We start from the raw sequence: 24365 nt of genomic DNA, 5'->3' as shown, positions 1-24365 counted from the left end.
GGACGACGTTGAGATCCCATGACACTGCAGGAGGCTTGACAGGGGGCCTTGACAAAAGCAAGCCTCTCATGAATCGAACGACTAAAGGCTCTCCAGAGATGGCTTTACCCTCTATACGAAGATGGTAAGCACTAATCGCACTAAGGTGATTCCTTACTGAGTTGGTCTTGAGGCCAAACTCTGATAAGTGCAGAAGGTATTCAAGCAGGTTGTGTGCAGGACAAGAGCGAGGTTCTAGGGCCTTGCTCTCACACCAAACGACAAACCTCCTCCACTTGAAAAAGTAACTCTTTTTAGTGGAATCCTTTCTAGAGGCAAGCAAGACGCAGGAGACACCCTCAGACAGACCCAACGAAGCAAAGTCTACGCCCTCAACATCCAGGCCGTGAGAGCCAGAGACTGAAGGTTGGGGTGCAGAAGCGCTCCGTCGTTCTGCGAAATGAGAGTCTGAAAACACTCCAATCTCCACGGTTCTTCGGAGGGACAACTCCAGAAGTAGAGGGAACCAGATCTGACGGGGCCAAAAAGGCGCTATCAGAATCATGGTGCCGTGGTCTTGCTTGAGCTTCAGTAAGGTCTTCCCCACCAAAGGTATGGGAGGATGAGCATACAGGAGGCCGGTCCCCCAATGGAGGAGAAAGGCATCCGACGCTAGTCTGCCGTGTGCCTGTAGTCTGGAACAGAACAGAGGCAGCTTGTTGGTGGTCTGAGAGGTGAAAAGGTCCACCGAGGGAGTGCCCCACTCTCGGAAGATCTGCGTACCACTCTGGAATGGAGCGACCACTCGTGCGGTTGCATGACTCTGCTCAGTCCTGTCGGCCAGACTGTTGTTTACACCTGCCAGGTATGTGGCTTGAGAAGCATGCCGAACTGGCAGGGCCCAACGCCACATCCCGACGGCTTCCTGACACAGGGGCGAGATCCGGTGCCCCCCTGCTTGTTGATGTAATACATTGCAACCTGATTGTCTGTCCGAATTTGGATAATTTGATAGGACAGCCGATCTCTGAAGGCCTTCAGTGCGTTCCAGACCGCTCGGAGCTCCAGGAGGTTGATCTGAAGATCCTGTTCCTGGAGGGACCACAGTCCCTGGGTGTGAAGCCCATCGACATGAGCTCCCCACCCCAGGCGAGATGCATCCGTCGTCAGCACTTTCGTGGGCTGCGGAATTTGGAATGGACGTCCCAGGGTCAAATTGGTCCGAATGGTCCACCAGTGCAGCGAATTGCGACAACTGAGGGACAGGCGGATGACATCTTCTAGATTCCCGGTGGCTTGGCACCACTGAGAAGCTAGGGTCCATTGAGCAGATCTCATGTGAAGACGAGCCATGGGAGTCACATGAACTGTAGAGGCCATATGACCTAGGAGTCTCAACATCTGCCGAGCTGTGACCTGCTGAGACGCTCTGGTCTGGGAAGCGAGGGACAGGAGGTTGTGGGCCTTCGCTTCGGGAAGAAAGGCCTGAGCCGTCTGTGAATTCAGCAGAGCTCCTATGAACTCCAGAGATTGGACTGGCTGGAGATGGGACTTTGGGTAATTTATCACAAACCCCAGCAGCTCCAGGAGGTGAATGGTGCACTGCATGGACCGGAGAGCCCCTACCTCCGAGGTGCTCTTGACCAGCCAATTGTCGAGATATGGGAACACGTGCACTCCCAGCTTGCGTAGATACGTCGCGACTTCGTGAACACCCGTGGGGCAGAGGCGAGCCCAAAGGGCAGCACACAATACTGAAAGTGCCGTGTCCCCAGGCGGAATCTGAGATACTGTCTGTGAGCTGGCAGTATCGGGATGTGGGTATAAGCGTCCTTTAAATCCAGGGAGCATAGCCAATCACCTTTCTGAATCATGGGAAGAAGGGTGCCCAAGGAAAGCATCCTGAACTTCTCTTTGACCAGGTATTTGTTCAGGCCTCTCAGGTCTAGGATGGGGCGCATCCCCCCTGTTTTCTTTTCCACAAGGAAGTACCTGGAATAGAATCCCTGCCCTTCCTGCCCGGTTGGTATGGGCTCGACCGCATTGGCGCTGAGAAGGGCGGAGAGTTCCTCTGCAAGTACCTGCTTGTGATGGGAGCTGAGGATTGAGGCTCCCGGTGGGCAATTTGGTGGAGTGGAGGCCAAATTCAGGGCGTATCCGCCACCGCACTATTTGGAGAACCCACTGGTCGGAGGTTATAAGAGGCCACCTTTGGTGAAAAGCTTTCAACCTCCCCCCGGACCGGCAGGCGTCCGGTACGGACACTTTGATGGCGGCTATGTTCCCATGGATCCAGTCAAAAGCCCGTCCCCGGCTTTTGCTGTGGAGGCGCAGGGGGCTGCTTAGGCGCACGCTGTTGACGGGAACGAGCGCTGGGGACTGTCCCTGTGCCTGAGGAGGCCTTCGGGCCGGCTGGGTGTACCTACGCTTGTTGTAGGTGTAGGGGTGCAGCCTGCCTGGCCCGGGAAAAACATCCACCTGTAGAGGTGGATGCTGAAGGCGCCCGGTGGGAGAGCTTGTCGAGGGCGGTTTCCCGCTGGTGTAGTTGGGTCCACCAACTGCTCGAACTTCTCGCCAAAAATGTTATCCCCCCCCGGCAAGGACATCCGCCAGGCGTTGCTGGGTAGCGGTTGTCCAGGTCAGAGGCACGCAGCCAGGAGAGTCCTGCGCATCACTATACCTTGGGCCGCAGCTCGAGATGCCACATCACAGGTGTCATATATACCCCTGGACAGGAACTTTCTACACGCCTTCAGCTGCCTGACCACCTCCTGAAAAGGCCTGGACTGCTCCAGAGGGAGCTTATCGACCAGGTCCGCCAGTTGCTTCACATTGTTCCGCATGTGAATGCTCATGTAGAGCTGGTACGACTGGATGCGGGTCACGAGCATGGAAGATAGGTAGGCCTTCCTCCCAAACGAGTCCAGAGTGCGAGACTCCCGCCCCGGGGGCGCCGAGGCGGTATCCCTCGAACTCCATGCCCTCTTGAGAGCAAGAGTCCACGACCGCCGAGTCATGAGGCAATTGGGGCCGCATTAACTCTGGGTCAGAGTGGATTCTGTATTGGGACTCCGCTTTCTTGGGAATGGTGGGGTTAGATAATGGCTTCTGCCAGTTCCGAAGCAGTGTCTCTTTGAGGACCTTGTGCAACGGTACCGTGGAAGACTCTCTAGGAGAGATAGTCGAGGACCTCGAGCATCTCAGCCCTCGGCTCATCCACAGAGACCACGGGGAAGGGAATGCATATAGACATATCCCTGACAAAGGAGGCAAAGGAGAGGCTCTCAGGGGGAGAGAGCTTCCTCTCCGGTGAAGGAGTGGGGTCGGAGGGAAGGCCCTCAGACTCCTCTGAGGAGAAATATCTGGCATCCTCCTCCTCCCCCCACGAGGCCTCTTCCTCGGTGTCGGACATGAGCTCTTTCAGCTCAGACCTGAACCGGGCCTGTCTCGACTGCGAGGAACCACGTCCTCGATGGTGGCGTCGAGCGGTGGACTCCCGTGCCGGCGGGGATGAAGCTCCCTCCATCGACGTCGACGGGGATTCCACCTGCGTGGCGGTCGACACCGGTACCGTAAGCGGCGTCGGAGGCCTCGGCATCGGGCTGGAGCACGCTGGCGCCTCCATCAACGGCGCCGGGGGCGCAAGCACCCCCGGGGCCGGCAAGGCCTGGCACATCAGCCCTTCCAGAATCCCTGGAAGGATGGCTCGGAGGCACTCGTCCAGGCCCGCTGTCGGGAAAGGCAGGGGGGCCGGTGTGGGTGCCGGTGTCGGAAGCTGCTCGGGTCCAGGAGACGGTACCGAAGCACCCATGGACTGACGCAGCGACACCTCTTCGACCGAGGGGGAACGCTCCTCTCGGCACTGCCGTTTCCTCGGTGTCGATTCATCTTTGGAGGCGCCGGAACTAGCAGTCCCGTGAGCCGTGGGCGACCAATGCCGATGCTTCTTTGGTTTCTTTCGGTCCCCATCATCGACGCTCGGTGGCAGAGATGAAGAGGAGATAGAACCCCCCCTCCCCCCAGCCTCGAGGGATCGGGTCTGACAGGGTTCGGTCTCGATGGCCCTGGGTAGAGGGAGTGGCCGGGGCCGACTGCCCGCGGGGCCACTCGCCGTCGCCGGAGGTCCGGCGGGCCAACGGTACCTGTGCTCTTGGGGTCGATGCCATCGTCGGTGTCGATTTCGTCGACATCGGTACCCGAAGACCCGGCCGTCGACATCGAAGGGCCGGCGCAAGTTCCAAAAAGTTGGTCCCGACGAACTTGCCTCGCCACCTATGTCCGCTTTCGCAATCCGAGACACAAGGTGCACGTCTTAGTATTATGCTCCGGGCCAAGGCATTGGAGGCACCAAGCGTGAGTATCGGTTTGCGAGATGTGCCGGCCGCACCGACCACACTTCTTGAATCCACTCGGGACCTTCTAGGACATCGACGGAAAAATCGCGTCGGCGAAGTCAAAGTCGTCGATGGTGGCGGTGAAAAGCACACCCGAAAAAGAAATGACCGACGGCCACAAGGCCGCAACGAAGCGCCCCCGCGCTAAGACGACGAGGGGACAAACAAAATTTTTTTTTTTTTGAGATAAGAAAAGAAAAGAAGCGCGAACGCACACGAAAAAGAAAATTCGCGGCTAGGCCGCGATCCGGTTTCCGGGACTGACCAAGAGAGAGACGGTAACATGTCTCTCCTCAGTGCGGAATCGAAAAAAACTGAGCGGGGACGGCCGTGCATGCGCGGTGGGCGTGCCCTGCATGCGGGACCGTCCGCAAAGTTTTTGTTCCGGTTGGTGGGGGCTGCCGTGGACGTCAACCCAGTCGTGAGAACAAGCAGCCTGCTTGTCCTCGGAGAATAAATTTAACACAGAAAACAATACAAATTTAATTTTAATGCTGGAAGCTCTCAACCCTAGAAAATATACAATTGGTGGCAATTGCTTGAAGTGAAAATTTACATATTCCTGAATTGGTGGCAAGTGCTTAAAGTGAAAATCTACCTGTCTCTTACACAGAGATGGGCAACCACGGTCTTCGAGGGCCACAATCCAGTCAGCTTTTTAAGATTTCCAAAATAAATATATAGAAGATTAATTTTCATGTACTGCTTCCATTGTATGCAAATAGATTTCATGCATATTCACTGTGGAAATCTTGAAAACTCAACTGGGTTGTGGCCCTTGAGTACCATTGTTGCCTACCCCTGCTTTAACACCTGGGGCAAGTTGGAGGCAGACATTTTTTGTTAGTGGTTCACAGGATCAAACTACAAAAAAAGAAAGATCTCATTTTATCTAAGGCATGACTTCCTTTCATTTCCAGTACCTGTATTCGAACTTGTCCATGGCACTTGACATATGCTTAGGGTACCTGTTGTCACAGATGTACAAATTGTAATCATTTTCAGGAATAAGGTCCACATCATGCATGATCAGGCAGTCCCAATCCTCATTCTTAAGAGCTTCCTTTACTCCAACATTGAGGAGTTTTGCTCGGTTGAATGTACCATTTCCAGCCTAGAAAAGCAAAATGCTCTTACTTGCCAACATAGATCAAAGTGACCTAAATTTGAAAGGTTGTACACTCAGTCAAGTTTTCAGAACAACAACAACAACGAATAAGCATTAGAAAGATCTGCATGCAATGGGAGCAGCACATGCACATTTTTTCATACATATTGATTATAGATATCCTGAAAACCTGACTGGCTTGGTGTTAACTTCTGATGTATAGGTACCAGAGATTGGTGGAATAGCTAGGACTGAATAGGTCCCAGGTGAAAAAATTAAGATGGCTCCCTATAACTTCACCTCTCCTAAGTGGGGTGGAGGGGAAGGGGGAGGACCAAACATCAGAAACAGAAATATGAAGGCAAATATGAACTGGAAACCTCAAGAAGTCAGACTCTGTATGCACAGCAAAACTAGAGAAAAACTGAAATGCAAGATATCAGAGATACCTATTTCCCAAATCTGAAAATGAAAACATTCAGAACAAAGTACTTTTTTCACCCTTGTCAAAGCACATCATTTTCCCATTCGCTTTGGTCCCAGTATCTTTTTTTTCTGTTTTACTATGTTTTTGAATACAGTCTCTTGTCCGTGTGGCATTTCTTCTCTCACCATATCCACCATCCATCCTGTCCAGATCCACCATCCATCCTGTCCAGCATCTCCGTCCCTATGCTCCCTCCACACCCAGAATCTCTTCTGTGTCCCTGACTATCCACACATCCAACTTCTTCCCTTTCTCTTCCCTCCCCCATCACACTTCATACCCCCTGGGCAAGCATCACCCTCTCCCAATACTGCACATCTGGCATCTCTCTCTCTCCTCCCCCCCCCCCCCCCCCCCCCCCCCCCCCCCCCCCCCCCCCCCCCCCCCACCCCCCCCCCCCCCCCCCCCCCCCCCCCCCCCCCACTGTGAGTCTGGCATGTCTCTCCCCTACCCCACTGTGAGTCTGGCATTTCTCTCCCCCTTTCCCACTTGAGTCTGGCATCTCTCTCCCTGCCCCCCCACTGTGGTCTGGGATCTCTCTCCAATGCAGGTCTGGCATCTCTCCCTCCCTTCCCCCCCTCCCCCCCCCCCCACTGTAGGTCTGGCATCTCTCCATCCCCCTCCCACCCACTGTGGGTCTGGTATCTCCCTCCCCCTCCCACTGAGGTCTGGCATCTCTCAGTCCCACCCTACCCCCACTCTCGGTCTGGAATTTCTCCCCCCCTCCCCCCCCCAAATAAGTACAAAACATAGAAAAGCAAGCCATTGGGATGCAGGTTTAGCATCTTTCCCTCCCACACCAGCAACAGAAGGTCTATATACAGGCCTCCTCTGCCCTTCTTGGCTCCTTCCCTCTGTCGTGTCCTGCCTCCTCTGATACAACTTCCTGTGGGCAGAATATAGAAGAGGGAAGGCGCTGTGGTGGGTTGGAGAAAGCCTGCCTGTAGCACGTCCGCTGCTGGTGACTCACCATAAGTTTAGAGGACTAGTGGTGTGCATAGAGATGCCAGACTGGAGAGGGTGTGTATGTGAGAGAGGGAGATACTGGTCCATGGGGGAAGACAGCTAGGAGCTGAGTGCCTCCATGTATAAAATGCCAGCCCCTCTAAGCACAGAAACCCTATTTAAGAAAAATATAAATAGGGATGTTGCCAATTAAGTAGCAAAGCCCCAAAAGGTGAAATGTAACATTTTGAACTAAAAACAAAACCACCCCCCCACCCCCAAAAAACCCAAGAAGGTTAAGCACAATTACCGTTTATATCACTCTATTTCGGTGCCTAGCCTGACACTTGGATGAAACAGTGTGCCTTGAAGCTGGTGAAAAAACTAACAAGGAAATGCTGAAAATATTTATATTCCCATTGTGGAATAAGAAATACATGTATACATTTTGGACAGCCCAAACCATGCCCCTGTGAAATCTCTAGGTTCCAGCCAGTGGTGTGCTGGAACCGGCTCGCAAGAGCCGCTTGTTAAATTTTGACAGCTCTTGCACACCGGTTGTTGTACGGGACGAGCCGGCTCCATTGCACGAGGTAAGCATGGCAGGAGGGCGCCATGCTTACCTCCCCTCCCGCTCCCATCCATGTGTAGCGATGTCCTTCGCTCCCCCATGCTCCCCTGCCGCTCCCATCCGTCAGTTTCAAATACCTGCCTCGAAGCGCCGCCTTATTTAAAGCCCTGCTGCCCGTCTCCAGCTGCCTTCCCTGCTTGCTTCTCAGGAGTTCGGTTCGCGCCCTTAGTCCCGCCTTCTGACGTCATTCTGACGTCATTTCCTTTTCCCGTGGCGGGACTAAGGGCGCGAACCGAACTCCTGAGAAGCAAGCAGGGAAGGCAGCTGCAGACGGGCAGCAGGCAGGCCTTAAATAATGCGGCGCTTCGAGGCAGGTAATTGAAACTGACGGATGGGAGCGGCAGGGGAGGATGGGGGGGCGAAGGGAGGCAGGGGAGAGAATTGCGGGGCATGGATGGGCAGAGGGAGGCAGGGGAAAGAATTGCTGGGCATGGATGGGCAGAGGGGGGCAGGGGAGAGAATTGCTGGCCATGGATGGGCAGGGGAGAGAATTGCTGGGCAGAGGGGGGCAGGGGAGAGAGGAGAGTTTCAGGACGTGGATGGCGGGGAGAGCAAGAGAAATTCTGGACATGGAGGGAAGATAAAGGAAGGAGATTAGATGAGGGAAAAGGAAGTGAGAAGAGAAACTACACATGGATGGAGAAAATAGGCAGAAGCTGGATCCACTGTACAGTCAAGTATGCGGAGGACCAGAAATGAAGAAGAAAGGAGGAAAGAAAAGAAATAAATAAATGGAAAGGAAGCCCTGGAAACGGAGTCAAGGGAACAGATAGAGAGCAGCAGAATCAGATACTGGACCAGCATGATCAGAGAAACAAAGTCACCAGACAACAAAGGTAGAAAAAAAAATAATTTTATTTTCATTATAGTGTTTGGAATATGTCCACTTTGAGAATCAGGTGCTGAACGTTAAAAGTTTATGTTTATTTACTTATTTATGGCATTTTATCCCATATTAAACATGAATTAGATTGGAACCTGGGATCATTTAATTTTTTTTTTCCTGGAGAGAGTAATGTGTTGGCCCCCCCCCCCCCCGGGTATAGCCAGCTCTGCAATTTTTTTTTTTTGGGGGGGGGGGGGGGCGCAGAGGTGGATGGGGGGCACCGAGGTGGACGGGGGGAGGGGGGCCGAGATGGACCGGGGAGAGAGCCTGTTAAAAATTTACCAGCACACCACTGGTTCCAGCCATCTACACATGTAAATAGCAGTTTCTTCTAAGTGTTAATGCTTCTAGAGTGACCCCCTTAGATATGTCTGGTGTAGGAGGAAGTGGGATACCACTTTGTATAAGGCATGGAATCAAACAAGCTTAGTGGTGATTAGATGGCAACACCAGTAATTGGGAAGCAAAGCCAGTGTGGGGGCAGACTTCTACAGTCTGTGCCCTGATCATGGCTGGACAGATTTGGATAGGCTGGAGTGGGGCTTCAATGACAACTTCAGAAATTGGGAGAACAAGGCCAATGCCAGGCAGACTTCTACAATCTGTGTCCTGAAAATGGCAAGGACAAATCAAGATTAAGTATACATACATAGTATCACAATATACCTTATGCTATTAGTTTATCTTGTTGGGCAGACTGGATAGACCATACAAGTCTTTATCTGAAGTCATCTATTATGTTACTATCGCACAAGAGAAAAACTCATCAAGTAATTGCAAGTGAAAGCTGCCAGTGCCAAGGAGCAGGAGGAAATGACTATATAAGAAAATTAAATTATAATTCACTAGATGTAACTGCAAAACCTAACATACATTACGGGTCACTAGTTATGTATCAGCAATCACAACTTAGATTCACTGGCTCATAGAAATTAAAATGTAGATGTGAATTAAAATAATGGATTTGTTTAAAGCTTTATTTTAATTGAAAACCTCAGAATGAGTTTATAATAGTAAGAATCACCCGCAGGGTCGGGCACTTTCTTAAGTTAATGACAGGCTTCCTAGAGAAACTACCAGTACTACTGGAATTCTTTTCTCTGAACAGATTTCCAGTGGTACAAAAGAGACAGCATCTTTGTTATTGTGGAGGGGAGTGGGAGGCGTGGGTGACTCATGTTGTTGCATCAGAAGTAGTTCTTTTTTTGGTGCTTGGGTTGGCTTTTGATTAGCAATCAGAAGCTTTTTCCTAGGTTTCAGGACTGGTAGTTTACATGATATTTTATCATGACAATTTGCTTTTCAGGGCACAGATCTGGGCTTTGGGCAAAAGAAAGCAATTGTGGACGCTGTCCCTTCTAGAACAGGGAACTGGAAAGTGAGAAAACACCCTCTAAGACACTGTCTCCCAAACTTTAAGTACTTAAATTCACAAGACCTCTCTCTACCCTGATGATGATGAAAACAAAATAGCAGACTACCACTTCCTGCCCTCTCATCCACTTCCTCCTCATCATGCAGGCAGCAGCAGTAGTAGCCTATTCTGCATGGGTCTTCAGTCTCAGGAAGCCCACATGGGAGGACAGAGCACATTTACTGACTCACAGGCTTTATGCAGACTGCCACTACTGGGTTCAGGTCACAATGGACATCCAGAAAGAGGGGGAGCAGCCCTGTCCCTATGATCTATTGCACTGTTTGGGAGTCGCTGCCCTACCCAACCATTCACCCTTCATCTTAGAAAGGGTCTAGCTATTCAGTCAGAACATTTTTCTTCATGTAATTTGAGAGATTTATGTCTCTTAAACTTGATATCCCCTCCCTAGAGCAGTTTCCCAAGTCTGAATATATATAATAGGGGTACATCTTGTTGGCTCAATGTCTTATAAAGCTGAGAAATACAACCCCTACCGCTTCCCCCAGTCATGGCCTGTTCCAGGGGAGTCTCTGGATTTCCGAGATTCAGAAATACACGTCTCTGGATAAAGACAGAGATTTGTCGCAGGTGGAAGGCATCTGTCTGGCGCAACTCATATTCTTCCTCTAAATCAGACAATGATACCAGTGTATCTTCTTCCACCAAATGACCCAACTGTCAACCCTTTTGCCACCCACCCCCTATATCAGGGATCACTCTGACCCGGTATAAAGTCTGTGATCATTATGTTTTAATTTAGAATCAACTACTTATTGCTAAGACAATTCATGCCCCTACCACTAGCACCAAGATCTTTTCCCTTCTTTGTGACTCATAACTCTTGAATTTTTTGAGCTGTCTGCAATAGTATCCACCAGTGGCAGCCCTACCATTAGGCCAACTGAGGCAGGGCCTCAAGTGGCACTCACCCCTTCCCTCCTCAACCCTCTTCCCCATGTTTACCTTATTTTTTTCATTTCCAAAAGGCGTTAATGGCAGCAGAAGCAATTCCTATAAGCTGCCCTGCCATTGGCACTGGCCTCTTCTCCCTACTGCGGCCCACCTCTTGATGTAACTTCCTATTTCCTCAGAGGCGGGATGCAGTACAGCGAAGAGGCTGGTACTGCCAGCACTGCAGCAGGGCAGCCTATGAGAATCGCTGCTGCCTTTTGGAAAAGTAAAAATAAGGTAAACGCGGGGAAAGGGTTGAAGGGGGAAGGGGGGAGGACATGCCAGACCGGGCGCAGGCAGCCTATTGCCTTAGGTCACCCCTGGTATCCACCATGGGTACAATTTCTGCTTCAGAAAGCAAAAACGTATATAAAGGGTCCAATTCAGTGGTAATGATCTACCTTCCATGCAGATGATCCTCAGTTCTATTACTGGAGTTATATCCGACACTCCATGTAAACCAGGACTGGGGATGCTGTGAAGGCAGCATTCACAGACCTCTCCCTTTCACCTGGGGGCAGGGTAAGGAAGAAAAAGAATTACAGTAATCCTTAAGGACAACACCTGATGTTCAGATTTATAGCCCATGATACAGGAGTTCCATAAGGAGACATGCTGCTGTATTCTGTTACAGAAGGCGGGATTCAATTAAAAAACAGGGGAGAAATTGCTGGGCTGTTGTGAATAAACAGTAAAGAAAAATAAATCCACCAAGGTGGAAGAGCGCTGAATCCCACGGCAGTTACACAAGAGTGATAGACAGTGGGAAACAGACCATGAACTGAAGAGACAAGGACAATGATGTACAGCTTCTTAGAACAAGTTTATTGGTCAGAGTGCAAAATACAAAGTATTGTAATTTGCACTCTAATGAGTGACACAGACATCACAGATCTCTGTTAACACTTAATAAAAGGTCTTTTTCAAGACCGGCTTATTTTATTGTTACTCAAGTGCTCGGCATATAGCAGTCTTTGTGCACCTAACCAGTTGCGAAGCCTCCTGAAACAGTACTGTTTCAAGTCTCCAACCAATAAACTTGTTGTAAGAAGTTGTACATCGTTGTCCTTGTCTCTTAAGTTCATGGTCTATTGCCCACTGTCTATCACTTTGTTGTGAATAAAGGCTCATAGATCCAGGATCCTAGCCCTGTATCTGAATGAATTGGAATTAGAAAAATCAAAGCAAGAAAAGAAGGAACTACTAGGCCAAAAAAATCAACTTACAGAAATCCCTGAGATATTTGATTTGCAATTGAAAAAAAAAAAAAGTTACTGACAAAATGCAAATAAGGCACATAAACACAGCAGAATAGCATTTGGTTTACCTGATGAATCAAGTAGATCCTATATTGGAGCTGCTGCCGCTGTAGAAACGGGTGTAAATAGTAGAGAAGATACCGAAGGTGCAGTTCTCTGTTCCTGTGTGGTATAATGATCGCCGATTTGTAATGGGCTAAGCAATGAGGCGGCTTGTACTGCCCACCTGACTGAACATAGGGGTTTTTCTTGACAATTCCTCTCTCACTGGGAAGTTTCGTGAACACGACAGTTATTGGACCAACTGCATGAGGATACAAACAAAAGACCATCATTTAAGAACCTGCTAGCATCACTAGTCACTGTTTAAGTGCAATAAGATGGAAAGTCCATACCTCAGCTTTTTTTTTCTTTAAACTTTATTTATGCAAATGTATGTGGTTACAATAATAACAGGTAGTCAACAATTTTGAAATTTATTATTTTGGCATAACTTCCCCCACCCCCCTCTCCCTCCCCTAGAGGGCATCAACCATTCAAAATTCTACTCCGAGCAGTCGGCGTTAGCGTGTTCCAGAAGGGAGATCAGCATTGCAAGAGAAGGTCCCTGCACTGGGAGGCCAGATCCCGAACATCCCTAAGCTCCACTGCATTCAAGGAGATCATAAGGGACCGCCACTGCAGAACCGAGGGGCGATCGAGAAGCAGCCAGATACTCAATATAGTTTTTTTCCCCATCAGAACCGTCCGCCTTAGGAAAGTTGCTAGACCCGCTCTGCGAGATCCCTCTGTATGATACACATCAAACAGCAATGCAGGGGAGGGTCGCCACCTAATCCTCCAAATCCCAGACACATGGGCACAAAGGGTCGTCCAGAACGCCAGAACCGGAGGACATAGCCAGAACATATGGCCCAAATGGGCTCCAGTTCCCCCACATTTCGGGCAATCATCACAGGGTCGCAGGGTAGCCCTAAAGGCCCTATGCAGCAAGATATATAGGCATATAGTAAATTTATACTGCAACTCCCGAATATCAGCACTCCCAAAAGCCCCATAGCACATTCGAAAGCTGGCTTGTAATGTTTTATTTTGTATCTGGTATCCCAAATCTCCAGACCAACTCTGCGCCAGGTCCACATAGCACACCTCAGGTAATGTCTCTCTTAATTGGTTATGAAAATATTTCAGGGGAACTGCCAATTGTGCTTCTAGGTCATATATCTCAACTAGTTGTTCCCATTTTGTCACAGAAAAGGCCTGTGGTAACAAGACAATATAATGGCATAGTTGCAGATAGGGGAGAAAGGCCTGAGGGGTCAAGTGCTTGCTAGTACATAAGTCCTGGAAAGTTTTACATGTGCCAACTTGGAAGAGAAAAAGAGTCCCCTCCTCCCTCCACCTGCAGAAAACCGCCGAGGACCTACCCACAGGGAAGTCTACATTCCCCCAAATTGGCAACAATGAGGATACATGAGGGTCAAGATTGTAAAGCCTACAGACTCAACGCCATGCCCTCCGCAGGGGAAGAAATAGGGGGGCAAAACTCGGTCTCGCAGCCGCTCGACCAGGGGCTGCATGTAGTCAATAATTAAAGTGGTGCGGGCTCAGCACCATACCCTCAGTAGTGGGAGAAGGAAAAGAAAGTCGTACCCCTAAACCAGTCACTCAGATATCTCATACAGCCAGCCACTGAGAATACTTTAATACTGAGCGCTCTGAGGCCACCCTTGGCCATAGAAGATAGGTCTGCAAAAAAGGGACCCGGGCTCGCCATCCGTTCCCAAAAAACTTCACCAGCAATCGATGCAACAGCCGTTCATCGCGTTGCAGAAAAATGAGGGACAACACTTCAATAACAGAGCCACTTAGGGACTTATTATCATATTATATAACGTTATCCTGGTCTGCAAAAAAGGAACCCGGGCTCGCCATCCGTTCCCAAAAAACTTCACCAGCAATCGATGCAACAGCCGTTCATCACGTTGCAGAAAAAAGAGGGACAATACTTGAATAAGAGCCACTTAAGGACTTATTATCATATTATATAACGCTATCCTTCCCCACAGAGATAGCCACATCCTCAGAGAAATTTGAGTCGATGCCCACAGTGGAGCCAGATTAATAGCGTAGAGTTGTTTCAAATCTGCTGGGACCCTAATGCCTAGATATTTGATATGGCCAGTTGAAGAATCCCTCCCATTCCTCCCGCACTGAAACAGGGATCATTAAGGCCTCCAATTTCTGTAAGTTAAGTTTGAAGCCCGAATAATATCCATATTCTGCGATAACACAGCAAAGTGGCCAAAGAGCCCTGGGGGTTCATAATGGTTAGCAATATGTCATCAGCAAAGGCCAACACCTTAATAGAGAGATGGGGTAGCAGAACTCCCATGATTGCCGGATCTCTTAGTATGGTGCGGAGTAGGGGTTCTAAATATAACAAAAACAAAAGAGGAGATAATGGGCACCCCTGTTGGGTTTCTCTACCTACCTGAAAGCTAGGAAAGCATAAGCCATTCACCAGCACACGGGCCACCGGTTCCATGTATAAGGTGCCCACTGTCTGCAAAAACCACCCCTTCATCCCTACATATCACAACACCTCAAAGAGGTATTCCCAGGATACGCGATCGAAAGCTTTCTCTGCATCTAGACCAACCAGGAGCATCGGCTTCCGTGAGGCCCCACTCTGGCCCACCGCCAACAGCGCTCCACGAATACTTAGGCCTGGGTGCCACCCTCTGACAAATCCCACCCTGGTGGTCTCCCACCAGATCGGGAATATGCTTAGCTAGCCTATCTGCCAGCACCCTTGCCAAGATTTTTACGTCCACATTGAGCAGCGAAATTGGGCAATAAGCCTCAGGGGAATCAGGAGCTTTACCAGGTTTGGGAATGAGTACTATACGTGCTTCGTTAGCTCGTGCAGGAAAGGTTCCCCCTGAAATCACCTCCTTATAGAATAGCGTAAGTGGTGCGCTCACTTGTTGAACCAGTATCTTATAGTATTCTGGGGAGAATCCGTCGGCTCCCAGGGCAATACCCAGTGTCAGAGACTGTTGGACCTCACTTGCCCTCAACGGGGATTTAAGGAGTTGCTAGCCTCAGGAGAAAGAGTAGGAAAACCCGAGTCCACAAGGTAGCCTACCAGAGAGGGGCCCCCCTGTTCCAGATCCACTTGGTACATCTGTGAAAAATAGTCATGAAAAATTTGCATAATGTCGGTGGGGTTAGATTTCCTAGACCCATCCGGTGCCACCAACGTAAGAATGAATGTTCTAGCAGACCATGCTTTCACCACCCGGGTAAGTAGTTTACCCGGCCGGTTACCAAACTTATTGGATTGACGTCGAGAGAATAATTGCTTTTTCATGTGCTCATGAAGCAAAGAGTTCAGAACAGCCAGAGCAGCTTTCACATTCTCAAAGGTGGCCCCGGACGGATGCTTCAAATGGGCCTGTTTAGCTTGTTGATACCGGCGCTCCAACAAGAGAATCCCCTGGGTGATTCTCCTGTTTTGTACACTCAGGTAACTAATTACCTCACCCCGCATCACTGCCTTTGATGTGTCCCAGAACAAATCTGGGGTCTCCCTATGGCCGACATTGGTTTCCGCGAAAAGATTCCATTTCTGAACCAGGAAGTTCTGAAAATCAGGGTCATCCGAGAGGCAAGATGGAAATCTCCAAATACCAGCTGTACTTGCATTTAGACCCAGTGCTAAGTCCACCCAGATTAGCGTGTGATCTGATATCGCCATAGGGCCCAAATCTGCTGATACCACCCTTGAGAAAATCGAGGTTGATAGAAGAATACAATCAATACGGGACCAGGACTGGTGGGCCCGGGAAAAGTGCGTGTAATCACGCTGTGACGGGTGTAGCAAACGCCACAGGTCCACCAAATCCAGAAATCTGCAAAGGTAGGGCAAACCCCTACCCTTGGCCAGTGCACTCCATGCCCCAGGCGAGGAACGATCCAGACTTGGATCAAAGACCTGGTTAAAACCAAGATGGCTGCTGACTAACGGGCTGGCGATCCATCGACTCCCGATCCCCTCTCGGAGCTCGCTCGTTGTCTAGCAGGGCACTAGCCCAAATCTGATCTTTGGGGGTCCATGAAGATCTGGGGCTCCTCTTACCACCTGTCTTGGAGCAAGCTGTGTCGGGGGGCCACTGGCAATCTTCACGTTTTCGGTGCCAGTGGACGGCTTGTTCACTTTACCGGAGCGATTGAGCTGGCAATTTCTGTCTTCGGGCTCCCTCGGTTCGTCCATGCCGCCGGTTTCCTCCGCTCTGCGGGACTGGCTCACCGTGCTCTGCCTGAGCCGTCGCTGCCGGGCAGACCGTTGACTGCTGGGTGCTGTGCTGTTGCCTCTCCCCTGCTCGTCATCTCATCCATCGGGGAGTCTGCTGCCTTTGCGTCCTCCTGCCTACCTGTTGGATTTGTACCCCGGCTCTTCTCTTCGGCTGGCCTGATGGAGGTGCAGTGGAGGAGGTCTCTGGCTTGGAAAGCCTCGACGGTTGGTGCTGCAGAGGACGACCGTTTGGTCCGCCATCTTGACTCCTGCGCCACTGACTCCGTCGCAGAGGAAGCCTGCCTCCAGTGTCGTCCTGCCTCTGCATGCTGCTGCTGTTTCTTCAGATCTTCGTTCGCCTTGCTGGACCTGTTCTTGTTAGGCTGGATTTCCATCATCTCTCTTGGCCCACCTGGACTTCTGCTGCCCATCTTTGTCTCCCTTACCTTTCCTTTCCCATTCTGCTCTCCCGTCCTAACTATTGAAATGTAACTGTAACTGGTAATTTATTTTATTGGTTCATTGTAAGCCGCTTTGGGGCTGCAAACCTCTGGCAAAAGGCGGGGTATAAATGTCCCAAAATAAATAAATAAAATCACTCACCATAAGCCAAGGGCCCGTGTCGTATTTAAGACCTAAATTAACAAGTGCATGAAAGAACCCAGTTTCAAAGACATTTGGTCCGCACACAGCGTATAAATAGTACTCTTGACCCATATAATTAAGGTGCACCAATACATATCTGCCCTCAGAGTCTTTCTCCTCCAGTTGGGACACACAGGGTAGACCCCGCTTAAGCAAAACCGCCACACACCCCTGTCGATCAGCAGAGAAGTAACACTCCCCCACCCACTGATGGCACAGTTTCTGATGTTCTGCATCTGAGAGTTTCGTCTCCTGTAGGTATGATATGGAGGCCCCATGGCGCTTAAGAGTCGACAAGATTTTGGCGCGTTTAATAGGGAATGTGATCCCTGCCACATTCCAAGAAATTAAGCGTGTTGGTGGGGTCCTAGCCATCCCGTTCATCCAGAGCCCACACTACTAATACTTTCAATTCCCTCTCAGACCCCCTGCTGCCCAGCCTCAGCCAGGGGCCATCCAAACAGCTGGTCAGGTGGGTGTACAGCTCCCTTTGTGTTATACAAAGATCCATACGCCCAGCATGCATGACTCCCACCACTCAAAACAACGACCCAACATTCATATTACCCTCCAGTCGGTTCTCTGCTCCCCGCCCCACAAACCAAATCCCACCCCCAGCCACCCCCTTCCGCCCAACCGCCCCTCCCCCGCACCAAACATAACAATCCCACTAGACCCTGTCCTATGCCTAGATAAATATGACCACCCCCTCCTATGAAAGGACAGTCAAAGGAGATCTAGAATGATGTGGGGTCCCCATCCCAGTTCGCCATTGTAGATTCGAACCCATAACAGGTCTCCCAGAGTTACAAACAGAGGATCTGTCTAAATGCAGATTAACCAGTTATGTGTTCTCTCCGCAAACCGGTCTCTCACTGCACCGGGTTCCAAGGTTGCTGGTCCCCAGCAATCATAACTGCTCCTGTGTGTAGTTCTTCCATCTGCAGTCGAGTCTGTCCAGCACATAAGTGACCCTTATACCGCATTCATATTGCAGCCCAGTTACGGCTTCAGATAGTTCCATCCCAATTCTAAACTCGCAAAACTGCCAACATGGCAACTCTCAAACATGCTCGCCCAAGCACAAGGGAACGTGTAATCCAAGGCAGCAACCTTGTGTCTGACTCTGCTCAAGTATCCGGTCAGTTAAGCCATTCCGACGCTACTTCAGGCGTTAGAAAGGATTTCCACGTGCCATTTATAAGAACTTTCAGGGTGGCCGGGTACTGAATAAAGCGAAGTTTTTCAACCAGTTTCGCACAGATTACAGAGGAAGCACGGCGCTTAACTGTCAAGGCAGCAGAATAGTCCTGAAAAATTTTTACCAGTTCACCATCAAATTTTGTATCCTCTCTGCAGGTTTTATAGAGCCGCAGCAGTGCTGCTTTCTGAGAGTAACTGTGAAATTTAGCGATTACAACCCAAGGCCTTAGATCTCTCGTGGGCTTTTGGCCGATACGATGGGCCAGTTCACGGCGGATCGCCCTTCCCTCTCCCGCTTCTGGGAAAGTTGCTAGAACCATGTTTCCAGTGTTTCCTTAACTTTTGTTTCAGCAATAGATTCTGGAAATCCGACAAACCTCAAATTATCGTGGCAGGCGCGATTCTTCAGGTCCTCCAGTTTCTGATGGTATTCTTGGGTCAAGCGCTCCAGCTTTTCTAGTTTTCCTGCATGGGCCTGTTATACATCCTCCACCTCGGACACTCGCACCTCCAGCTCCCCAGTCCTGCGTGTTAGCTCAGAGGTTATGTAGCATGATATGAGTTATTGATTTTGCTGGATCATATACCAATATAAAAATACAGCTTTAAAGACTTATAGAGACAGAATCAGATAAACTGGTCTGGCTTTCATTTCACATCCCCCTTCCACCTGGACTACTGATAACAAAGAAACTGGCTGGGTGTGAATATCTGTACATCAGCATAATAAAAACTCAAAGAGGGACAGCAGCCACAGAGTCTGGGGTCTGTGAAACTCCACCTATCAAAGACAAAGACTGAAGCCATCAAGCTACAAAAAGCCATTTGCCAGCAGATATCCAGGAAACATGTGACCATGCTCTGCAAACTACATTACCCAGAATTCAGTAGCCCCTAAGTTTTCCATAGGAACATTATAAAAAGCCTGGGAACAGCCCAGCTCTCCCTCTTGGGATCTGCTGCTCTTGGGACCTGCTTCTCTCTGCTGAACTTCACACACACCCTGACAAGAATTCTCCAGGCAACAACCACAGCTTTACAAGAAAAGACATCCTCTGCAGAGAGGATTCCTTCTTCACTCTCTAACAGACACTTCAACAATTCTGCAGCAAAGACTTGTAAGTTAATTTATGATTCAAACCTGTTTTCTTGTTTAAGCAAATTTCTCCTGTACCAAGATCCTTCTAAAAGATACCTCTAGCTTGTAACATGATTACATTACCTGTATTGTAAATAAACCCTTTTGAAGCTAAAATATATGGTCTTTTCTGTTCTGAGCACATGCTTTTAAATCTTGCAGTGCAGGTTAATGTAATTCAACAGAGATAATATTTAATTCCCCTTTATTCTTGCATTTGTAAATCTTATTACCTTATAGGTAATTGGTGGAGAATAAAATATAGAATCAAAAATATAATTTTCCCATATTTATTAAATACAGCACATGCTGCGACCACATGCTCTGAGTAATTCCCCCTATTCTTAAATATCATATTAGAACTGTAACATTAATTGTAACAGTTAGAGCTGTTAATCCTGTAAGTTGTTCCAACAGTTGTGTGAATCTAGGGTCCAGAGAGTGTACCACCGAATCCGTAAGTTCTAAGACCATGTTGTCCGGGGGTGAGCGGGGCGACGAGGCTGCTGGGGAGGCAGCCGCCATTTTGGAATCCAAAGGTTTCTGCCGCTCCTCTTTCCGTTTCGAGCTTTTAGGTGCATGCACCATTGTGGCTCGCGTTAAGTATTTGTCCATAGGTTGTTACCAGCTCATAAATCCAGAATCCAGATTTTAAAGTCCAGGAGTGGGGTGGAATAGCCGAACTGCGGATAAGGCCCCGAGCAGCCGATGTGACACGTCTTTCGCCGCTCACAGCATCACGTGATCCTCCCCATACCTCAGCTTTTAGACAGCATTCTGCACCCACTACTACTACTACTATTTAGCATTTCTATAGCACTACAAACTTACGCAGCGCTGCACAAACATAGAAGAAAGACAGTCCCTGCTCAAAGAGCTTACAATCTAGTAGACAAAAAATAAAGCAAACAAATCAATTAATGTGTAGAGGAAAGAGGAGAGGAGGGTAGGTGGAGGCGAGTGGATACAAGTGGTTACGAGTCAAAAGCAATGTTAAAGAGGTGGGCTTTCAATCTAGATTTAAAGATGGTCAAGGATGGGGCAAAACGTAGGGGCTCAGGAAGTCTATTCCAGGCATAGGGCGCAGCAAAACAGAAGGAGCGAAGTCTGGAGATGGCAGTAGTGGAGAAGGGAACAGATAAGAAGGATTTATCCAGGGAACGGAGTGCACGGGAAGGGGTGTAGGGAAGGACGAGTGTGGAGAGACACTGGGGAGCAGCAGAGTGAGTACATTTATAGGTTAGTAGAAGAAGTTTGAACAGGATGCGAAAACGGATAGGGAGCCAGTGAAGCAACTTGAGGAGAGGGGCAGTATGAGTAAAGTGACGCTGGTGGAAGACAAGACGTGCAGCAGAGTTTTGAACCGACTGGAGAGGGGAGAGGTGACTAAGTGGGAGGCCAGCAAGAAGCAGATTGCAGTAGTCCAAACGAGAGGTGACAAGGGTGTGGATGAGGGTTTTGGTAGAGTGATCAGAAAGAAAGGGGCGGATTTTACGGATGTTGTAAAGAAAGAAACGACAGGTCTTGGCGATCTGCTGGATATGAGCAGAGAAGGAGAGAGAAGAGTCAAAGATAACCCCAAGGTTTCGAGCTGAGGAGACAGGGAGAATGAGAGAGCCATCAACAGAAATAGAAAACGGGGGAAGCGGGGAGGTGGGTTTGGGGGGGGGGGGGGGAAATGGGAGGCTCTTATTTCTACCATTTTGCTTTCCAAACAGGAGTAAGTTTATGGGACCCTCATGTCCATGTTCCCCACAAATAACATATTTGAGGTCCTATGCAAACTAGATTCTCAAGAAATGAAAAGGAGGCCAAGACAATCCTTAAAGGGGTATTTGTATACTTATATCTATATCCACATAGATGTGAAGAGGCAGGTGCAAGAAAGCAGGACAATTTAGGTCTGAGCAAAACTTCTGGTTCTGAGAAAAGATGTCAAAAACAGGGCCTCTCAATATTGGTCTGGTGGCTCAGCAGCTTGAGACCTACATTTGACTCCCATTGCCCCCCTGTGTCCCTGTCTCTATGCTCCCTCCCATACCCAGCATCTTTTCTCTATCTGCTTGTACCTTCTTTCTTCCCTTCGTCCTGTACCCCTACCCTGGGGCAAATATCTCTCCCTCTCTTCTCACCCCAGTGTCTCTCCCCCTCTCTTTCTCCAGTCTCTCTCTCACCCCCTCCTCACTGGTCCACCATCTGTCCTTTCCTTTCCCTCCCCCTTGTGGGTCCAGCACCTCTTCCTGTCGTCCCCTCCCCTCAATCCAGCAGAGCAGCACCTGCACATTTCTCTTCCCAGGTCCAGCACCTCCCTCCCCTTCCCTCCCTCTCTCTCCACAGTTCAATGATCCATCTGACTTGCCTTGATCTTTGCAGTACAGCAATTTACACAGGCTGCCTCAGGGCCTTGGCCTTCCAGTGAGGATCCCTGCCCCTGTGGGAACAAGAAGTTATGCTAGAGGAGGTGGGATGCATCACTGTGAAAGCCAAAGCTCTTAACCAGCCTGTCTGAATTGCTATTGTGCTACCGGCGGCGATCAGGAGGGAAGGAGAGATAGCAGTACATGGATCAGCCAGGGACAGTTTGAGATTCATGGGGGGAGGGAGGGTAGAGCACTGCTAATACTGCTGAGTGAAAAGGTCTTCAGATCTCCTAAGTTGCTGTAGTGGGCTCTTTACTGCATGATGCTGGTTTTTGTTTTCTAGTCATCGTGCTTCTGGCTGAGGAGGCTTAGCCTCTCCCAAGCCTCTTATATCGGGTGTCTATGAAAGAGAATAGACTCACGAGTAACCTAAGGAAATACTTCTTCGTGGAAAGGTTAGTGGAACCTTAGAACAGCCTCCCAGTGGGGTTTGTGGAGACAAAGACTATATCTGAATGCAAGAAAGCTTGAGACAAGAACATAGGATCTCTAAAAGAGATAGTAGATGGTACACATGGGTAAACTGGTTAAGTCATATGGTCTTTACCTGCAGCCTAGTGGTTAGTGCAGTGGACTTTGATCCTGGGGAACTGAGTTTGATTCCCACTGCAGCTCCTTGTGATTCATGGCAAATCACTTAACCCTCCATTGCCCCTGGTACAAAATAAGTACCTGAATATATGTAAACCACTTTGAATGTAGTTGCAAAAACCTCAGAAAGGCGGTATATCAAGTCCCATTTCCCTTTCCTTTTTGTTATGTCTATTAATACTGTTTCTTCTGTGACAAATCATGAGGATTCACTCAATTCTGTTGCTGTGCACAAGCATCCTCCCTCACGTGCATTTGATCAGATGTAAACGTGGGTGCAAAAGGCTATTAGCGCCTGCATTTGCTACCGCTCCATGATCACAGCCCCCAAGCGTGTGAACCAATGCGCTCGCGAGCTCAGAATGCAACTAGCATGTAAATGCATGCTAAACAGGGCTCTTAGCACAAGTAGCATGCAAATACATGCTAAACATATTCCCAGGATGAACTAGGTAGAGCTGGGCACTGCAATTTTCAAGGTGGCTCTGCTGGTAGAGGAGACAGCGTACCTCCCTCCTCCAAAAAATGTATGGGGGGGGGCAGGGAAGAGGGCCACTAGGCCACCAGGTTTGGGGGGGGGGGGGGGTTGATTTGCAGCCCACTGGGCCACCAGGGCTTCTTTGGGGGGATGTGAGTGGGGGGTTAGGGGGACGAGACCCACCAGATCTCCTGGCCCCCAAACTTGTCGGGGGGGGGGGACTGGAGGTCTGCCGGACCTCCAGCCCCCATGTCGCTGGATCGAGGTGGAGGTTCGGTGGGGGCACTAGGCCACCAGGGCCATGCTGTTTGAGGTCTGGTGGTCCCACAGACATCCAGCCCTGTATTTGACAGGTCTGGGCGTCAAACAAGTGTGTCGAAGATTGTGCTTGAGCATGCTACCCCATGATCAGAAAGAATAGTGCACATAAATTTGAATGCTATTATCTCTGATCATAGGAGCGGTTTTTAGAGTGCTGTTTGGAACAGCGCAGGGCTTTCGATCATCTGGGTATCAGTTTCCATAAACATGGTAGTTTTTTCCCCCCACAGAAACAATACCAAAGGAGAAGGCAGATCAATGTGGTTCCAAAACAGGTGGTTTATTGAAGAATGACAAAATGACTTGACGCAGTCCTGCGTTTCAGCGCTACTCATGCCTGCTTCAAGAGCAAGGCCTATCAATTCTTTGGATGCTGAATTATTGGAAGCTTTTACCCTCACATTTGCAATTTGCCATCTGTGGCTGAATAAAATTGTTTGACTCCTGAATCAGGCGCGAGTAGCGCCGAAACACAGGACTGCATCGAGTCATATTGTCATCCCTTCAATAAACCAGTTTTGGAACCACATTGATCTGCCCCCTCCTTCGGCTTTGTTTCTGTGTTGTGGAATGTCATTAAGGTAAAATTATGTATCATACCTGATAATTTTCTATCCATTAATCATAGCCGATCAATCCATAGACTGGTGGGTTGTGTCCATCTACCAGCAGGTGGAGATAGAGAGCAATCCTTTTGCCTCCCTATATGTGGTCATGTGCTGCCGGAAACTCCTCAATATGTCGATATCAAAGCTCCATCTGCAGGACTCAGCACTTAGAGAATTACACCCACAAAGGGACACTCTGCCCAGCTCACCACCGCCGAAACGGGGGAGAGGAATCAACCCAGCTCATCCCCACACAAGTGGGGGAGGGGAATCCGTCCAGCTCATCCCCACGGAGCGGGGGAGGGACACCACACCCGCCGATGCGGGAGGATCTGGCTTATCCTGCAACCGCAACCGCGGGAGGAGCTGACCGACCCTAACACCGCCGAAGCGGGAGGGGTACAAAGCTGCCCTACAGCCACACAAAGCGGGAGGGAGCGCCGGCAGAATTTAAGTCTCAATCCAGCCCCGTAAAACGGAGGGGAGAGGAATGCAGCAGCTCACTGTAACACAAAATCGTCTCAACTCCTGAAGAATCCAATTGAAAAAACCAACACAAAGTCCTCCTGAACAGGAACTGAAGACTAAACTTGAACCTGAAATG

The 24365-nt window shown here is 49.5% G+C and overlaps 1 protein-coding gene across 3 annotated transcripts in view; it reads right to left on the bottom strand.

Annotated features, from left to right (window-relative positions):
• Positions 1–24365, bottom strand: part of LOC115470619 (beta-1,4-galactosyltransferase 3-like) — a 160390-nt gene that overhangs the window by 73743 nt on the left and 62282 nt on the right. For 2 of the 3 annotated variants that reach the window (XM_030203925.1, XM_030203924.1), the window contains exons 3-4: positions 12126–12361; positions 5297–5487 (exon numbers count right to left, since the gene is read on the bottom strand). In XM_030203925.1, the coding sequence (XP_030059785.1) occupies positions 5297–5487; positions 12126–12361 (427 nt within the window). The remainder of the gene's footprint in view (positions 1–5296; positions 5488–12125; positions 12362–24365) is intronic. The other variant, XM_030203926.1, reaches the window with a different exon arrangement.

The sequence above is a fragment of the Microcaecilia unicolor genome, chromosome 5 (genome assembly GCF_901765095.1).
Source record: "Microcaecilia unicolor chromosome 5, aMicUni1.1, whole genome shotgun sequence".
In the NCBI taxonomy this organism is placed as follows: Eukaryota; Metazoa; Chordata; class Amphibia; order Gymnophiona; family Siphonopidae; genus Microcaecilia; species Microcaecilia unicolor.
The sequence above is the reverse complement of the archived record's forward strand: the minus strand, read 5'-3'. Positions and strand labels throughout refer to the sequence as shown.